This window comes from Lissotriton helveticus, chromosome 2_1 (assembly GCF_964261635.1).
Source record: "Lissotriton helveticus chromosome 2_1, aLisHel1.1, whole genome shotgun sequence".
In the NCBI taxonomy this organism is placed as follows: Eukaryota; Metazoa; Chordata; class Amphibia; order Caudata; family Salamandridae; genus Lissotriton; species Lissotriton helveticus.
The window spans coordinates 1,204,028,155-1,204,048,975 of NC_136059.1; the positions used below are offsets into that span (position 1 = coordinate 1,204,028,155).

The 20,821-nt window shown below is 42.2% G+C and overlaps 1 protein-coding gene across 2 annotated transcripts in view; it reads left to right on the forward strand.

Moving 5' to 3' along the window:
• EMCN (endomucin) overlaps positions 1 to 20,821 on the forward strand; it is a 754,511-nt gene that overhangs the window by 265,179 nt on the left and 468,511 nt on the right. For both annotated transcript variants that reach the window (XM_078676082.1, XM_078676083.1), the window contains exon 2: positions 5,489 to 5,563. In XM_078676082.1, the coding sequence (XP_078532208.1) occupies positions 5,489 to 5,563 (75 nt within the window). The remainder of the gene's footprint in view (positions 1 to 5,488; positions 5,564 to 20,821) is intronic.

Below are 20,821 nucleotides of genomic sequence, written 5' to 3' on the forward strand. Positions count from 1 at the left end.
TTCCCAACCCTGCTGGACCATATACATCATCATAACCTAAGAGGGTCAATAGCTCAGATTCATCTCCCTACTAACGAAATACATAAATAACTTTTAATGATACACTGCTTCTATAGGTGTTGATAACAGATGTTGGTTATTATTAGAGCCTCGGGCCATTTCAATATTACCTATTCATATTTGTTTTTTCCTAATTTTTCCCTAATTTACCCATGTTTATTTTGGGATTTGTGGAAAATGAAGCTACAAGTGGTATATTTCCACATTTTTTAACCAATAAAGTTACCTTTACTAATATGAAAAGATTATCACTGCAGCATAAACACGTGTCTACAGCTTTTAAGGCATCCTCAAGAAACGTCTTACCTTTTTTTTAACTCCTCATCCTGGAAGCATGGACAGCTTTTGGCCCCGAAGCAATGAGAAACAGATGAGGGTCACTCAAAGACCGGTTTCCATTTTTTTTAAATAAATACAGAGAGAAACTGGTCTTATCCAACTACGTGGACCAAATGTCATCAACCTTGGAAGGATGAATGAACCCCTCAGGATTCACACTTGTAATGTTTAAAGAAAACACAGATGAACGCATTAGTACCCATACCTTCCTTACCTGCATATATACTCACCAGCAGCCTAGTCACTTCATTCACAAACTCACTCTGCTTTGATGGATCCCTGCTTACAGCTGTAATAAACATTTATAATGCTATGTAAAAAAAAAAAAAAAATTAGCAATTGCTGTGATTCTTTTAGTGTGTGCACCCTAAGGTGTGTGTATACACTAACACAACTATGTGTGCGAGAGAATGCCTGTGCATACATTTGTAATTTTTTTGTTTTGTGGTATTGTTAGGGGTAGACAAAATTTGCTTTGCTTATGCCTAATCAGGTGACATTTTGGAAACATTTTGCAAAACTATGCGGGATTACATGTAATGCAAATCATTTAGGCCTATATTTTAACTTGAAATGCATCCTCGCATCAATTATTGATAAATTAACATATTTTGCGCAAAAAACACGAATATAACTACCATTTGTTTGCCGCTGTAATTTACCTTGGGCCTAGTTATTGTACACATCCAAGTGCTATAGTACACAAAATTGTATTTGTGTCAAAATGAGATTAACGTATACACAGCTAGATTGGTGTTGCATATTCTTTTTATCCTATTTGTAATACCTTAATGCCAGATTTTGTGGGTTTGGGGTTTCTTTTTGATTTGCACCATTTGTAAGACTGCTACCAATCATGACTGTTCATAATAGGTAGGATGTTGTTTCAACTTCTCCTCGTAGGGATTGTGAAAACATCAGTTCTAGGGTGTGTTCTTCCTTATTTGCCTTTTTTCCTGACATCCTTTGGGGCAGTTACTGAGGACTGTGTCGTTAAGGAAGGATGTGACATGCGGGCGGATGTAAAAAAACGCTGAAAATTGTAAACAGAAGCTTTGGACTGAATTAGCACGCAGAAAGCAAATGCAGTTGGCTTTCTATTATACAACGTTTTAACAAAGTTTTTAAAACTATAAGATAAAATGAGCACATCGAGGATTTCTGTTTGGTATGTGATGTTGACATGTGACAACATTGCCTAATTTGTTTAACAAAATAGGTTAGGGGGGCTAAAGTTCTTCTTAGAAGCTCGCTGCCACGCCTGTCCTATGCCGTGGTTGACAAATACCAAGATATGTTTGTTTTAATTCCACCTCATGCCGCTTTCTTCCACCACCCTACATTTCCTTTCTCTTTGTTTCCCTCTTGCACTCTATCTTCAATGCCTGTTTTTTAGGTCTCGCCTGTCGATGCGCATGCGCATCGAGCAAGGCGAGAGTATAGGCACTTATCCGCTCTTTATCCACACTGCAAGGAATCGTGGCGATTCCTTGCAGTGCACGAGAAATTTAAGCTCAATGCGCATGCGCATTGAGCTTAAATGCGCGTGCACATGCCCCCAGCCGCCTACTCTCTCTCTCAGCCTTCCCACAACTCCGCCCCCTCACTACTTGATTGCACGGCCGCTAGGCCGTGCCTCCCCTACTCTCCTCCCCCCTCCTCCTCCTACTCTCCTCCCCTGCCTGCCTGCCTTTCGTGTCGCACCTCTCCCCTCTCCGCCCCCTCCCCTGCCCGCCGTGTTACGGTGAAAGGCTTGTTATGCCCAGGCGCCTCTTTTACTGTTCCACCAGTCTGGACTGGGAGCGGGGATAAAAAGCGGCAGGCCCCGCAGTTCCTTATCTTACGAAAAGCGGGCTGGCAACTTCGATACCCCGCTCTCATTACCCTATCTGTCGCCATTTATTTCAAAGGGCACCATTGCGCATAAACATTGCGGGCATGTCATGAAACCATTACGACACACTTGTGAACTGGCTGGGACGCAGCAGCATTTCCCACCAAGCGTTTATCCAAAACCAGTTCATAGCGTGCATGATCTTGACTGCTGATCTCCGTCTATATGGAAGTCACGCTGTGGTTTTCACGTGATCAATGAGTATTGTGAAATAATCTTCAAACTGTATGTCTAATTCCCACAAGTCTTGATCAGTGAAGTCTACCTCGGGTGATCATTATTCACTGTGGTGTTTGTCACTGAAAGCGCCTCTGCTGTATACTGAACGGTTTAAATCGAGCTTCTCAGCAAGATTTCCTCTCCCTTCCTACATTAATGGAACCAGCATGCTTCACATTGCATCAACGCATCTTGAGGCAGCGTTTAAAAGATGGCATGTTGACTCTGCATCGGCCGCTAGGCCGTGCCTCCCCTACTCTCCTCCCCCCTCCTCCTCCTACTCTCCTCCCCTGCCTGCCTGCCTGTCGTGTCGCACCTCTCCCCTCTCCGCCCCCTCCCCTGCCCGCCGTGTTACGGTGAAAGGCTTGTTATGCCCAGGCGCCTCTTTTACTGTTCCACCAGTCTGGACTGGGAGCGGGGATAAAAAGCGGCAGGCCCCGCAGTTCCTTATCTTACGAAAAGCGGGCTGGCAACTTCGATACCCCGCTCTCATTACCCTATCTGTCGCCATTTATTTCAAAGGGCACCATTGCGCATAAACATTACGGGCATGTCATGAAACCATTACGACACACTTGTGAACTGGCTGGGACGCAGCAGCATTTCCCACCAAGCGTTTATCCAAAACCAGTTCATAGCGTGCATGATCTTGACTGCTGATCTCCGTCTATATGGAAGTCACGCTGTGGTTTTCACGTGATCAATGAGTATTGTGAAATAATCTTCAAACTGTATGTCTAATTCCCACAAGTCTTGATCAGTGAAGTCTACCTCGGGTGATCATTATTCACTGTGGTGTTTGTCACTGAAAGCGCCTCTGCTGTATACTGAACGGTTTAAATCGAGCTTCTCATCAAGATTTCCTCTCCCTTCCTACATTACACCACGCCACGCAACGCCACTCATCCACGCAACGCCACTCATCCATGCAACGCCACTCACCCACGCAACGCCACTCACCCACGCAACGCCACTCACCCACGCAACGCCACTCACCCACGCAACGCCACTCATCCACGCAACGCCACTCATCCACGCAACGCCACTCATCCACGCAACGCCACTCATCCACGCAACGCCACTCATCCACGCAACGCCACTCATCCACGCAACGCCACTCATCCACGCAACGCCACTCATCCACGCAACGCCACTCACCCACGCAACGCCACTCACCCACGCAACGCCACTCACCCACCGCCACTCACTCAATGCCACTCACCCACGCAACGCCACTCACCCACGCAACGCCACTCATCCACGCAACGCCACTCATCCACGCAACGCCACTCATCCACGCAACGCCACTCATCCACGCAACGCCACTCATCCACGCAACGCCACTCATCCACGCAATGCCACTCATCCACGCAACGCCACTCATCCACGCAACGCCACTCACCCACGCAACGCCACTCACCCACGCAACGCCACTCACCCACGCAACTCCACTCACCCACGCAACGCCACTCACCCACGCAACGCCACTCACCCATGCAACGCCACTCACCCACGCAACGCCACTCACCCACGCAAAGCCACTCACCCACGCAACGCCACTCACCCACGCAACGCCACTCACCCACGCAACGCCACTCACCCACGCAACGCCAAGTAACCAAAAACATTTCCATGACAAAAAGGAGTCTCTGGCCCTTAATCCACCCACCATATGCAAGCGTTTTCATCAGCATAGCGCCTGATTTGATCTCGCATGACAAGACTGCACGAATGACTGCTGACATCAAATAATTGTTTGCGGGTTTTTGTGATTGCGTGTGTATTTATACATGTATACACACACACACAAAATGTAAACACGTGTAAATACACATTACGTCCATAAGAATAATATATTGCCGTCACAGACATATGATATTCAATATCATATAATGTATTGGAGAACTGCATGCATGCTACTGTACCGGCATGTATGTGTGAACAAACACGTGAAAGTTCAAAGAAAAGTCTACATGCCAAGTTATGTACAATTTACAGCATTTGTATCTACTAGTGATTTTTAGTTAAAGCTTTTACAAATGTTTATTGCTTTTTTGATTTGTAATTCTTTAGCATTGGCTACAAAAAATAAAAATGCAAAAGATTTACAACAAAAAACCCATAAACAATTCTAAATGCACTAACTCTAATGCTGCGAGACCTATTGCATTTCCAATGCTTGTTTATCTTTGTTACTATTTTACTATCTTTTTCGTCCTTCTTCTGCATGCCTTTTCGGACTTTCTTTCTCAGAGTCAAAGTTTGATGATGATAAAGAAGCCCCTGTCCCCAAATCTCCCTACCGCCTGCAACCACCGGCACAAAATTAAGCTCTGTGTGTGGCAGCTAACATACTGCTGGCATGCCAGGTCAGGGCGATGTCTTTATGGAATTAACCTTCCTGGGGTCTGCAGAAATAGGACAAATGTATAGAACAATGCGTTGGCTTTTAAAAACTCAGCCATGGCAATCAGGACTTTCTTGCCCAGCGTTTTAGGGTCTGATTTAGATTTCAGTGACCTGAAAATCCTACTTTTGGAAAAACTGCTGATGGATTCACCTCGTTTCAGCATGTCTATCAGAAATTTGAGTATTTTGCAAGCTTTATCTGCAAGGGTCTTGCTTTTAATTTTGTGTCAATCTCTCAGGAGACAACTGTATGTTGACCAATTAAAAAGTAATTTAAAAAAAAATGCGCTTACAGGAACAAAATGAATGCTTTGTAATAGTGTAGAGCAAAATACCAGCATTGAAGCATGGGGCAGTTATGTTTCTTGAAATACTTAACATGACGGCAGATAAATCTAGGCAGGAGTGGAGCGCCCTACCGCTCTCCATTGGCTGACATGGTCAGGCACTGAAAATGACAACCTTGGATACAATCCTGCCTGTTACATGCTGACTAATTGTAAGATCAATTCTTTTCATTCACATTGGTTAAAAATAACAATGTTTATTTTATCACCATATCTGCAGGGTCAACAGAACTGACAACAACTTCTGCAAATCCCTCCCCCTCTGTTGGTAAGACTGCGACTCAAGCTAGCCAAGGTACTGTGCCTCCATGAAACTGCAAATGTATATGAGTAAGGCGCATTCAGTAATCTTGTGACATGATTTATGCCACCACCAGACATATCTCCTGTAACGCTTCATTATGGGCATGCCACTAGGAACCTTATCATGATGGGCTACGTTGGCTTAACCAAGAGCCGAGCGCTGTATTTATGCACCCGCAAAATGGAAAGGGAATGTATTTAACCCAATAGTTCTCTGACATAGTATAATATTATAGGCAGCACATCTCAGAAACAGAGAGGCAAACCTTGCTTACATTACTGTTGGGAAATCAAGCCAGTTGAAGGGGCATAAAAACAGGTGCTCAGCTATGCGTTGAGACACTTTGGACCATGATACTTCCCCAAATGGGAAGATACACCCAATCAGAAATCTTCCTCAATGTTTGTGTTTCTTTGAATTGTGCATGTGAAGGATTTAGTTACAATTTTCAAATTATTTATTGAATTTGGTCATTTGGAAAAAAAATATTTCACAGAATGAAACAATACTGCTTAGTAAGCAAAAGTGTGATGTGATCAACTTGGAATGAGAACTTAAAGTGTAACAAGAAAGATATTTGTGCATGATGATGATAAAAATCAAAGTGAAGTGAGTTCTGAGTGTTGATCCCAAGGTTTTTCAGTGGACAGGGCCAGACTGCAAACGGAAAGGAGGTCTGGTAAAATGTTCAGACCATCCATGTTCCCTTTGTCCTCAGTCTCTCATCTCTCTCCCTTTTCTCTCTCTTTCTGTCCTAAATTCTGTCCTCGTTGCCTTCTCAGTGCCAGCTAGCAGCATGAAAATATGGTGAGGAGCAATGCCAAAAAACTCACCATCATTTTGGCTTCCTGTCTCACCTATCCTGTTGGGATCCTGGAAGAGTAGGAAAGGGAAGAACTTCCTTCCCTCCTAAAGAAAGGCACATCCAACCAATCCTGGAGCTGCTCTCATGCGTCTTTCAGCACAAGAGCAGCTCCAGGAATGGTTGGAGCAGGCTAACCCAGTGCTCATTGTGAGGCAGGGTCCTGTGCCAGCAATCCCTCTGCTGTCATTCAGCACTGGAATTGCTGGGTCTGCAGTGCGCTTGTCAGGCTGGTCGTCACAAGACAACCGACCAATCCAACATGTGCATTGGCAGATGCAGCAGCTCATCCTTCAATATCAGGATTCAACCCGCTCCCTGCCCTTACACTGCGGTAGCAAAGTAAAATGACATTGATATGCCATTTTATTTATGTGTGTTTACCTGCTGTGCTCGCAGCAGGTGGGGCAATGCTTTGCCGTCCTTTTTAAGGCACCACCCCTGGGCCTTCTGTAATTACCTGGGGAAGCTAGGAAGGAGATCAAAGCACCAGCAATGGGCCAGATGGGCCTCCAAAGGCTCCAGTCCACCAGGGAAATTCCCGGCAAGACAAAAATGCCCCAAGCCTCAGATTTTGAAGACAACTCCATTTGTTGCACAGAGTATGTTGAATATGGCGCCATCACACACATGCAATAATTTGTAAAAGATTGTTCACAACATAATTTAGAAACAATTTGGAACTGGAAAACAAAGAAAAGCTGTTAAACAAAGCAAAAAACAAAGAAACCTGCAGGCTAAAACATGATATTTAAAGGTAGTAAAATGTGTAGTTTTATAAACCGATAGGAGGTTGATATGAAAGTGGGGAATACACCTAGACATGCTAGCCTTTTTGGCAACTCTGCACCCAACAGATCAGAATGTCTTTCTTCTCATCCACTGCCAGCCAGCCACGTAGTACCTTTTATCAGCAACTGCAGTAGACAAGAAATCACTCTCAAAAGTAAGACATTTACACCTGAAGGCTCACACCTACTTTTGAAGAAACAAAATCTGAATTGGAAACATTCTCAAATAATTCCAGAAGAAATTCTAGGCCTCTGCAACTGATACATATTCAAAAGAATGCACACATATATGAAAAAGAACGGCAAATGTAAATGTAACATGTCACCATTTCTGCACTGCAAAAATACTTTCCTTGTGTAAAACATGTTGCCAATCCCACTATTGAATCTCTCCGACTCCATGGTGAAGTTTAAGTATAAGTTTATTTCACAGCACAGCAACACGACTGGACAGCTAGGAGGTCCAGTGCAACTGACACCCCTCGGCTTCCAATCTCACAGTTCCACAATAGAATGAGAACACACAATGCCAAATAGCATGTCAGGATGTTACATACCTCCCTTATACAAATTAAAATAAACAACCATATAGGAAATAAAAAATAAATAAAAGAATAACACAGTAGAATTTTAAAAAGACATTCTAACTTACAAAATCAGACTTCCTTATGGGAGGTTGTCTAATGCAACATGACCCTTTAACTCTTGAAGCAACAGTACCTTTCAATTCCATTAATATCTTCTTTGTGGGTACGAATTCGCCTCATCATGGTCACGCCTATGGACCGAATTACTCATCCTTACAATTGAGTTATCTATAACTTCCTCATTAGTATTCAACCTGCAGGTTTCACTAGGACACTTTTCAATACACCTAACATTCCACAACCTGCCATCTTGGGTGATAACACTTTCGGCAAACACTCTTGTGATTTGAATGGCCTTACCATACTTTTCCAAACATTTAGTGACCAAACCGTTTTTTTTGATTCTCATCCAATCTCCTACTTTAAACTCATGTATTTTGGTTTTCCACTTTCATACCAAAACTTGGTTCTGTCTTGCTTTGCTCTTACTTTTTCTGCAGCACTTTCCACCACCAGCTCATTCTTTCATCCCCTTCTGCTCTTCTCCTTAAACCACCATGGGCACAATTTGGATGCAGGATCTCTCCCTTTGAGAAGACTGAAAGGACTGACTTCAGTGATTGTGTGTGGTGTAATACAGTACAACCACAACCTTTCTCTTAATAAACTTTCCAATCTCCTCCAAATTTAACCACTTCAGAAACATATCCCTTCAGAAGTCGGTTGAACCTCTCACCTTGACGATTTTCATATGGTTCATACAAAGAAGAGGTAACAATGTTAGTATCATGACACTTAAGAAATTCTTCCATCTCTGTGGATGTAAGCTTTACACCGTTATCTGTTACTATCATGGACGGACATCCTTCTCTTGCAAACACCTCCTTAAAAAAGTCTGTAACTACACTAGTTGTGGTATATGACACAAATTTTATCTCGGGCCACTTGGAGTGATAATCCATTACAACCAAGGTAAATCTCGAGTATTAGGCAAACACCTCAAAGGACCCGAAATGTCAAAGGCCAATTTTTTTCCAAGGTTCATCAGGCCACTCTACACTTTTGAAAGGTGGTGTGTTAACTCTTAACATCTTTTCACTTGAAGCATATATGCAATCAACCATGTGGTCCATACCCAGCCACCAGATGAAATTCCTCACTAAACGTTTCATGGCAGACATGCCTGGATGAGATTTATGAGTTTTTTTTCAGTATTACCTCATTCACTCAATTCGGCGGTTCACACTTTCCTCTCTAGTACTTTAGCTGTCCTTCTAATTCCAATTCATCTGCAATCTTGAACATAGGGATGACTTCAGCACATCAATCTTTTTTCTTTGGCCGCCCATCCATTATGTATCGTTTAATGGTTTTCTACTTCTTTTTAAGAGTGCGAATTCCAGCTGTTTCAATATGTAACTCAATATCGCTGTAGAGGACTGCAAGACTGTTCTATTCCTTATCGCAAGGACTCTATATTTACCCTCTGACGAAGGGTTCAGCGAAGAACCCCAAATGTATTGGGATCGTTTCTGTTTGTAAAGTTACATGCATTGCACTTATATTGTGCTAGAACTCTATCATATGTATACTTTGGATGTTACAAGCAAAAATTGGAAGGCTCTGCCCAAGGATACAGATGTACTGGCGGGCGGTCCTGTCGCTATTGGAGAATAGCACTGCCACGAAGTGCCACATACGTGGGAGGCATGTCTATTGGGCCTATATAAGAGAACGAAGCACAACAAGGTCCCCTCCCGCTTCTGGGACCTGGGCCTCATCACGGCTAAGAGGCTCCTCACCAAACATTGGAAACGCAGAGAGTCACCGCTCGCTGAGCATTGGCGCACCTCATTTGACAACTGGGCAAGGGCAGAGAGCATTACTCTCCACAGGGAAGAGACAGCGAGGCTTAGGGCATTTCCCATAGCAAACCTTTGGGATGGGATACTATGCTCCTTCCACCGAGAATGCCAGATTCAGGGAATTCCGCCGGTCATTAAACCCCGACGCGGCCACGACGAAACGTGCAATGCTGAGGACATGATGCCCGAATACTGGAGCCCCCACGTATGAGCGGACACGACACGCCGGCCTTGGGGTGCCTGCGGCCCGCTCACGCGAACATTAAACCCTGGTGGCCATACACACAGCAGAACTGCACAAATGTACCCCCCCACGCACCGCGGCCCACCCACCCACCACCGAGTTGACTGTCCACTGACAGACAAGTAGGAATTGACCGCACACAACAGCCACACCCAGCTCCTATTAAACTAGCACGCTCTCACCATATCGCACAACACACACTTCCAAGTTGACTCTCCCCCAATCTTTCTCTTTTCTCTTTTTCTTTTTATCTTTTCATTTTCCCTCTTCTTTCTCCCCTGTTCCATTGACCGCTTGGCCAGTTCTAGATTCTGTGAGCTGAGACGGCTCCGTTGCTAGGTCCACTGTTCAGGCTGTCACAGACAAGCACACATATCCACGGCAACACTGTCACGCTCGACCACGACCACACTATACTATGAGCGCATTGGATGACCTGAGTGGGAGGGATGCACGCTAGTGCCTCAGACACAGCAATAGACACACTGGGTACTCGGATCTTGGCCACGAGATGAAAAGGCAACAGACCTCATGTCAGCCCTGAGGAGAGGGAACGGGACACTGGTCTTGCCACCGGAGTTGGCAGCTAACGTTGCGCAGACACACGAGGCCGGGACACCGGGGTAGTGTCACATGACACAGGATGGAACCTCCCAATAGCTACTGGTTGGCAACGATCATTGGGAGTTGAGGCCATGACATTTGACATACCACTAGACCACAGTGACCTACCTCGTGCCAAGTTACCCCCTTTTCCACAAGATACGACACAGGTAACATCCTGAGTACAAAGATGCAATGTGATTGTTGTGTAGACTTGTGGAGATGACATGCTTTGCTATAGCTTGACTCGATCAATGATGTTGTATTCATGTTTTTGTAAAACCAATAAAACATATTCAAACAAAAAAAATAAAAAATAAAAATAAGCAAAAATTGGAAATCAGAGTAGATTTCACTGTCACAAATATTTATATGTTGATGCAGTGGTAATGAAATTGTTTTGAAATATAAAAACAATACGCATAGGTATAATCTGTAATATATTTTTTGTTTTACAATGATGATACACATCGTGGGAAATGAAATGAGACATTGATTGTCCAAAAGCTGTGCTCTATCTAGGCTGTGGTGTCCCTACAGCCCTCGTGTGTAGTTTGTTACGTAAAGAGTGGGGGATCCCATCTCTTGATAAGGTAGACGCACTTTTTAAAAAAAATTAGTACTTTCACTCATAAGTTAGGAGAAGCTGAAAAGAATAAGGAGTGCAGTTACACTATTCACTGCAGTGTCGTTTAATGGTTTGCCATAATTGATCTTCCTCCTCACACACTCTCCAATTTTCTTCTGAGATCTCACTAAAATCACCAGAAACTATATCTAAATTACTAGTCACAAAATCAGACTCATCCAAAACTTCCAACTCACTTTGTTGACAAGGATGGCGTGACATAAAGTCAGCTGTCACATTGTTTTTGCCTGGCACAAACTTTGTTTTGAAACAATATTCCTGCAATCTAGATGTAAATCTTGTAATACACGCTGTTGAATTCCATCCACCACCTGGGGATAAGATATTCACTAGTGGCTTGTGGTCTGTTCTAAGAACAAATTTGCTTCCCCACACATAATTTCGATAATGCTCAATTGCCCAAACACAAGCAAGCAATTCTTTCTCAATGACCGAATACTTGAGCTCAGATTCATTTAGCCACATTCCATTCTTCCTTACCACATCTCTGCTAAAGAACTCCACCAATCCCATATAAGATAGTATCAACCGTAATCACACACTCCTTCTTCATGCAGAATGGTTTTAAAGTGGGCGCTTTTACAATATCCTCTTTGATTGACTCAAATGCATTCTGCTGTTCATCCTGCCACTCAAACATCGTATTCTGTCTCAACAATTTCCTCAGAGGTTCCATTTTTTTTTGCAAAGTTGCTGACAAACACTGTAATATTTACAAATGCCAGCAAATGATAACAACTGTTCCTTATTCGTGGGAGAATGAACATTAACAATGCCTTCTACATTAGATAGTGTTGGAACTACCCCCATTCCCCAACAAGGTGGGTCCTAAATATTCAACAAATACCTTAAACATTTTGCATGTGTGAGCATTTAGAGTTAACCCATTCTTTTTCCAAACTTTCACACACTTCTATTAAATGTTTCATGTGTTCTTCATCATTAGATTAACAAATCTAAATATCGTCTTGGAAACACTTAACAAACTTGTTTACATCCCTGAAAATATGAAACATCACTCTTTGAAACACCAAAGCTGCCGAAGCTAAACCAAATGGCATCCTGGTGTAGTGGTACAACCCCTGTGGTGTGATGAAAGCTGTAAGTTTTATTTAATCTTCAGACAACTCAATCTCGTGGTAAGCCGATCTTAGATCAAGTGTTTAAAATATTTTAGCACCCTCCAACATTGACACCACATCGTTAATGTTGGGCAAGGAATGACAATCCACAACAATTCCAGCTTTCAAAGCTCTAAAGTCCACACATACTCTCAATTTTTGGTCAGGTTTGCAAACCAAAACTATGGGTGAAACACATTCAGCTGAATTTATCACTTCTATAATGCCTTCGCTAACTAATTAATCGAGAATATCTCTAAGTTCTTCCGGGACATTGATTGGTACACCTCGTAATTTCTGTTTGACTGGAACACTATTATTTTTTAGCTTGATTTTGTGAGAGTAGTTTTTCAAGTTACCCAGTTTCTCTGTGAATACTGTCTTAAATTTTCCTTTAACCACTTGGCTGCTAAGGGTGTTGGTTGAGCTCCATTGACTTTCCATTGAAATCAATGGAAAGTCCATGACGAGTTACCCTTGTCATTAGCGCTGAAGGGGTTAATGTGAAAATCCTTATCACCATATCCTATGACAGCCCTTTGTTTCAACCATTCCCCTTCATTTAACAACACAGGCTCTTTGGAACGGGGATTTAGAATGATTCCTAACTTCCATTGGTCTCTCCATCCCAAGACATTCAATCCTTTCAAAACAATATATAGTTTAATTTGCGCCACTCTACCCTTGAACTTTAGTGACACATTCAGATATCCATCCATATTGATCTTAGAACCATCAAAACTTTCAGTTACAATATCAGGTGGTAAAATGTCTTTATGTACACATGCATTACTTAACTTTTCTCTATAGTACTGCCTGGAAATAATGGTCCATGGAGATCCTGAGTTTGCCACAAGCTCCAAATCCACTCCAGCTACCTACACCATGCGCATGGGTGTTTTCTTGACTAATTCGTAATCTGTAGTACTTAAATTTGTTTCGCCATCAACAACGGATACTTCAAAATCTTTGTTATTCATACCCAACGTACTACACTCACACACATGTTTGTTATCACATCTCTCTGAAGTACAAGATACTTTCTAACATGCTTGAAGAAAGCTTTTCGTCTGGTCTTTACACACACACTGGCAAAGTGTCCGACTCTGACACATTTCCTACATTCTATATTAAATGCAGAACATCCCCCATAAGGCACAATATGTGTTCTACTGCCACAGCTGTAACTTGCCCCAATTTTTTCATGTTTGTCATATCTCTTTAGAATTCTATTGTTACTCCTGCAAAATATATTGGATCCAAAATTTGATAGCATAGTGCATTGTTCCTCCGTATGTTATTCCACCTTACCTCTAACTGTGCACACCTCCTCTACATTTTTGGACTTATTGTTCACATTTCACACAGTGTGCATACACTTCTCTGATTGTTCCAAAGCTTTCGCGGTGGATATGGCTTCCGATAGTTTATGGTCTCCCATTATCCAAAGTTGTTCTTGAGTTTGTTTCTTTCTAACATGTACAATAATCTGATCTCTGATCATTTCATCTGTCATTGTACCGAAATTGCAACACATACTTAAGGACCTTAACACCATTAAAAAGTCATCAAAAGATTCATTTTCATTTTGTGCTCTGGTGTAAAACTTTAACCTATTGAGAGCAATGTTAGTTATAGGCTTGAATCTCTGTTCCATTCTTAATAAGGCCTATTTATTTTTATACATTAGTGTCTATATAATTTTCTGCAGCCACAATCTGTGGTAGAGCTCTGAAAACAACTTAGCCCTCTGACCCCAGAAAATATTGTAAATTTTTTTTTTCCTTTCCACCCCATTCTCTCTCTATCAATTGCCCTCATGAATGTGAGGAACTCCTCTTTCCATCTTGTCCATGAGATCAGTGGTTCTCCTTTGTTTTGTAAAAATTTAGCATGTGGCTCAAATTGCATTTTGACTTTTAATACAGTACTAGTGAACAAGAAAGTAATGTATTCTATGGGATACCCAAAGTTCAATAAATGACAGTTGGAAGAGACCATTGTTTTCCTCCAAAGTCTTAGAACAAGAAAATTACTGTTTCTTATATAATATCACAACTTATTTCTCAGTTTGCGCTTGTGTATTTTTTATTCTTCCTCTTAATTTCCACTTGCTGCAAGAACACAAACTCGATAATTTAGTTCTGATCAACTAACTCACGTTGCTATGGTTACAGGGCTCAACTAAAATGCCCCCCACGTCGCCTCTCACGTCATAGCGTCTGACGTACCACACTTCGTGACTGACGCTCCAACTTCCTTCCGAGGTTACGTAGCAGTGAGAATGCAGAAACCGGCAACGTTCTGGGAACTATTCATACTTCCAAATGTTCAAAGGATGTAACGTTGAAAAGTATTTACATTTGAAATTACCTTCTTCCTCCTCGTTTCCGCTATCATTGACCTTTATGAATTATGTTTTAATAAATTCTGACACTTACTTTAATAACTGTCCATAAAGAGTGCCATTTTCACCGCAGCTACTCATACGTTTTGCAGAACACACCGATTTTCCTCGATAGTCTTAAACAATTCAACTCATTGGGTTCATGAACACTGTGCACTGTGCTGCTGGTTGCGGTTGGCAGGCTTGTTCCTCTGCTGGGTGCCAGTATTGAATCTCTCCGACTCCGTGGTGAAGTAAAAGTTTATTTCACAGCACAGCAACACGTTATTTCACAGCAAAGCAACACAACTGGACAGCTATTAGGCTTCCACCCTCACAGTTCCACAATAGAATGAGAACACACACTGTACATAAACATGGGTGCTGTTGCATGCCAGATAGCATGTCAGGATGTCACACCCACCTTGAAAATCCTTCCCTCATGAAATACCAACAAGCAAGTTCATGCAGGTTTACCAATTTTTGCTTGTGAACCCAGCTAGGAAGTCCTCCAAGCCTGTACTTAGGCATAAATATTATTTGATGCACAAAGATTTTTCTATGAGACATACAGGTAGATTCCTCAAGCATTTTTGCGAGCGCAAACGGTGCGAATCGCAAAAATCGGCCATTTGCGCCCGAAAAATGGCATTTGGAATTCATCAATTGTTCATGAACTCGCAATTTGAAAAATCGCAAATAATTGCGATATCTCAAATTGCGATCGCATTTAAGGAATCTCAATTAGAGATTCCTTAAATGCTATTCATGAACCTTTTAAAAATTGCAAATTCGCTATTTTTTGCCGCTATTTACTGCGAAGTCTGACTTCGTGGTAAATAGCCAAAACTTAGAAAAATGCACTTTAGTGCATTTTTCTAAGTTGTATGTTACACCCACATGTCCTTTGGACATGTGTGTGCGCAACATCAGTCTACATTTTCATTTCAGGGGTGCTACAGGGTGTCCTTTGGACACCCCTGGCACCCTTGAAATCGCATCAAATAAGGAATAACTCCCCGTTCATTCCTATGGGCCTTTGCGATTAGAAAATTGCTAATCGCAAATAAGGAATACCTCCCCATTCATTCCTATGGGCCTTTAGGCCCATAGGAATGAATGGGGAGGTATTCCTTATTTGCGATTAGCAATTTGCTAATCGCAAATAAGGAAGCTGTAGGAATCACAATTTGTTTTGCGATTTCTACATGAATCCCGTTTTGCGAGTCTTTAATAGCGATTCCTTAATAATCGCTATTAAGGACTCGCAAAACGGGACATTGATGAATCTGGCTGTATGTAATCTATCAGCTACGCTTCAGTGTAATGGTTGCTTCATAGAGCATTCTACTGCACTGTATGGCACCCTTTTCTCTGTATGCATCTAAGATTAATTCATGTCCACAAATATGTGAGTTCAAAATGTATTCATATATCTACATCCTCCTTGATCCATGACATCAATGGTTGTGTTGAGCACAATGTACAGGGAGTCAAGTGAGCCTCAAAAAATTTCCACACTTACGTTGAATTTAAGTGTGCAAATGTTCTATTTAATGAGTTCAAATTCTCAAAATGTGAATGAGCATTCCAGTCTGAAGATGGTGAATAACCCACAAACTTGTAAGTTTGTGGGTAGTCACAAACCTTGGCTAGGCCCATTCTCCATCTTGATATGATTGGATATTTATGCATGTCAAGAGTAGGAGTCAATCTTTATCCAGGGTGGGAATGAGGAGGAAACACTCTACAAATTGATGTGAGTGTAAGTGAAGGAGTTTCTCCTATAGGAGAAATATTTTTTACTGTGCAAGGAAAAGGTGGAAAGGCTATAAAAAACAAATGCTTTTTTCTCAGCATTTAAACTTGATGAATGTACACTTGGTATATCAATGCCTATCCAAGTTGGTGGAAAGTTGAAACTCAAATACCAAAATAATTGGACTTTTTATGCTAATGAAGACTTGAACCTATGTGAGTAAATGTATGAATTGTTTTTATAACCAGTCTCCTCCCTTTTTAGAGTCTTCGCAATCATTTTGGCTCCCTGTCTTTTAACGTAATGCTTCCCTTAGCATCCTCCTGTCTGCACAAACCTACATATGGTGTAACACTTCATCACAACATTTCTTCTCTCTTCTCTTGATCTGTTCTACTTCAGAGAAGTAGCTTTAAAATTCGCCTCATTCTTGTTTCCCATTGCCCCACCCCCCACGCTGTCCTTCAACAATCTGTGCAAGAGGTCTCTGCAGCACCACATACAACCCACACTACTCCCAGACCACTCCTTCATCATCTCATGGCAGTCTGAAAGACCCACCGAGCTTCCTCTTTGAATGTAAAGATTCATATTGGTATGTAAGGGCATGCAGATAATGACATAACCACCGGCCATCTTAGCACTCACATTTTGCTAGTTTTGCTTGACGCAACAAGTCTTCTGTACCAAACCTTCACTTCACTTGCTTGACCTTCCATTGTAACTCGCTCATTTCCTCGAACTATTCTCTCTCCATATAATGTTTAACAAATATGATTTCTGGGTTTTCGTTAAACTCGATTACACCCAATAAAACAACACCAAAGGGATTTTATGCTGTTCAGTAGTGACTTGAAAACTCAGAATTCTGCTGGACTCTTTACTGATATGTTGCCTTCTGGTGTCAAAGCAGTATAAGTATAGCCCCTACCTCTACGCACTTTTCTGTCATGGAAGCTCTTGTTGCGAGCCACTCTTTATCTGCTGCAACAAGATATTAATGAGGTGCAAACATTCATCCATCCATGCACATCTTTGACAAGGCGTGAGGCTGGCCAGCTGGTAAGAAGAGTTTGAGAGCTGAGAAATGTGAACTCCAGGGAGGTAAGTGAAAGAACGAAAAGATAATTGGAAGAGCAAATTAAAATTAAACTTTCAAATAAAGGAGTTAGAAGCTGGAAAGAAGAAAAGAAGGGTTGGCTATAAGAATGAAGGAGTGAAGGAAATAAATAAATAAATTCAGCTTATTTATTAGCACCATAAAAACACCATCCCTGTGTTTTTATGGAGGTAGAAACGATAAACACTGATAACCACTGGCCTTTCCATTTTTTAAAACACTGCAAAACATTGAAAATTGGAAACCAGAAAATTGGAATTCACAACAAATGTATACTGGAAATCGGAATGCTTAAAATAAAAACAAAAAGAAAATTATCAGCAAAGTATATGTGAACCAATGCTCTAAACCTTCAAACCCTGCAATGCTCCCTAGGTTCAAGAAACAATGTAGCACAAAAAAAAGACATAGAGTGCAAACTGGTATTAAATAGGGATGCAGCCACAATGGTTGCTAATAAATAGGGCATCCTTGCGGTATCATTTGGGGTGTAAATGCTGAATGGCATTGAGTTACTGTTTGACCTCCTCGTACTAATTAGTCTTGGTTCCACTTAGTGGTAAATGACTAAGTCAGCGTTCCACTCATAGGGAAGTTGTATGTGTGCCCCACTGCAGGTTGACTAAATTGTGAATCCAAATGATCAAGTTGATTGCACTAAAGTATGAGGGAAGCCGGGAGATGGGACCCCATCCACTTTTCCTTATTAAAACTCACTTTATTTCTTCCCAACAGTGCTACAGTGGGCCATTGATACAACATAGTATCACAAGCCACAACGATCAGGTAAAATCATACTTATCACAAAGATAGCCAAATATCTACTTCAAAACGGTTCCAAGGTCAGAAAATTATATGTATTCCTATGTGCTACACATTGTCAGCCATAGACATATGCAGGATTCCCATGACTGAATCTGGCTTGCTAACTTCAAAACTCATCACACAGAGAAAAATGTGTGTTTGTGAGATGAGAAATTCCACCTGGCCCACCATAGACAATCCAGTTACTTCCTTAAGAAGCACCTCTGGACTAATTTACAAGATGAATGACATTGCACCTTAAACCAGAATCACAATACCAAAATGTCCTTATTTTTGAGACTGATAGTGTGCCAGTCAGATAGGTGACCTGTTGTCTCAGCTAGAACTGCATATGTGAAACACTGTGCAGCCGCACTACATCTTACGTGTGCCACACTGAGTGCATGTTTTTATGAATGAGTGTGAGTGCTCCTCATCCCCACCACAGCACACTAACATACTCGTACCATCTGGTCTGATTTGGCTCCTATATCTGCTGACTCCATCCGAGTCAAGGAATTTAAAACTACTTAGGGGCTGAGTATGAGTCTGGCAGTCCACAGACTGCCAGACTCACGGGGCTTGGTGGTATCGGTCACCCTACTGCCCAATTATGAGATGGGTGGTGGTACTGCCAGAACCCTGCTGAAGCAGCCAGGGAACTGCCGTTCCCTGGTGGTGTTACAGTGGTAAGGTGGCAACCATATGCTTGGCCGCGACCTTGGCGGAGAGGAAACAAAGACTTTTCAGTCCATGCTGTGCAGGAACTGTTTTTGGCGTGCCCATTGTGTTGCCTGTTTTTAAAGGCACCACCGTGGGTATCCCAAAAAAAAGCCCGCCAGACAGGAGGAATCTGCTGAACTGGCGGGCAGCCTCACCATGGGCTCAGCAGTGCAGCAGTGGGGCGAACCCTGTGCCAACCGCTAAATTCGTAATCTGGCCATTAATGTGTCTTTTAGCCAGCAATTCTAAAGCTGAACCACCACTATCATTAATCGACTAAAGCAGTGCAACTGACTACCTTCAATGACCAAGGAAAAGCGTAAAGGAAGCACAATGAAACTAGTGGCCCGTGACGTAGTAAGTGGCACATTTTTACCAGGTCTACTTCCCCATCAGTTAAGGGGGTAGGAATGCACCCTATTTACTAATATATGAGGCATTCTCTCTCTCGCGCTGCGCTGGTGCACACAGTGCAGCCTTGCACGAATGCAGGCACCCTTGTGCCATGGTGCAAGGGTGCCTGCATTACAGGTAGAATTGTTTTTTTGAGGGAAGGAACACCTTCCTGCACTAAAACAACCACCATCAGAGGCATTTCCCTCTTGCTATGCATGCTGCATAATGCAGTACATGTAGAAAGAGGAAATAACAAGGAGAAATAAAAGAATGTCTCCTCATTATGCCTCTATTGGGAAATCATAGCTTTTTCACACATTCCCAGGTTTTTTAATCTTAGTTAATCTGGGAATGTGCCAAAATCCATGGGTGGATGTCTGGGAACACCCAATGTTCCACCCATGGCACGCCTTTCCAGCGCAGAGTAATACAAGGCAGCGACTTGCACTGCTTTGCGTTACTCTAGATATGGTAACCATGCAGAATCATTCAAGATGGCTTTACATGGCTTATTAAATCTCACTGAAGCACTTTTGTTGCCTTGCGGTATTTTGCATAGCACAATGGCAATTTAAGGATATTGTAAATTTGGGCCCCAGTCTTTTCCACAGATTCATTGCGTAATTTTGAAGTCCGGCCTAAAGACAGCTTTAGCTATATTGCCAGCCTCATTTTTTCCAAAAAATATCCTACAAAAAGTACATAAATATAAAGGGGCTCCCAATCAATACCTTTTCACCATTGGTGCATTGACATGTCACTCAAATGATACCCCCTCCCACCCCAGCAGACGGTCAATGGATCTTGCCACTCCAGCTATTTAATGACTTCAATGTGAGTGATTGCAATTTTTCCTTGCACATATACAACTGCCTTTAAAATAGAAATGTTTAGACATTTGCACCTCTCAGTATCTGATATCAACTATTTTCATAACTCTCAAGACATTCATTGTTAATTGCAATGTTCATTCCTCACTATATACCAGAGTTGATATATTTATTTATCCAATTGAAAATAAGCATGTCATTACAGTAGCTAAAGTGCATATGCAGATATGACGTACGCCCTCTCCATGCGCTGCTATTTCCCCACATATTTCATCCCTCATGACATCTTCTATAACATCATTGATCACATCCGTGCAACATTTGGTGCTAATTATGGTCAGGACTGGGCGGAGTTCTGCTATGTGAAGTGACTAAAAGCTCTGCCGGGCAACACAGAGTTCCGCAAGCAGCGGAGTGCATTACTTTGTGCCGTTCACACTGATTTTTAGTACCTGGTGTTTGTCCCATGCGGTAAAATCAGTGTGAATGGCCCCAAGCGCAGTGCAAGA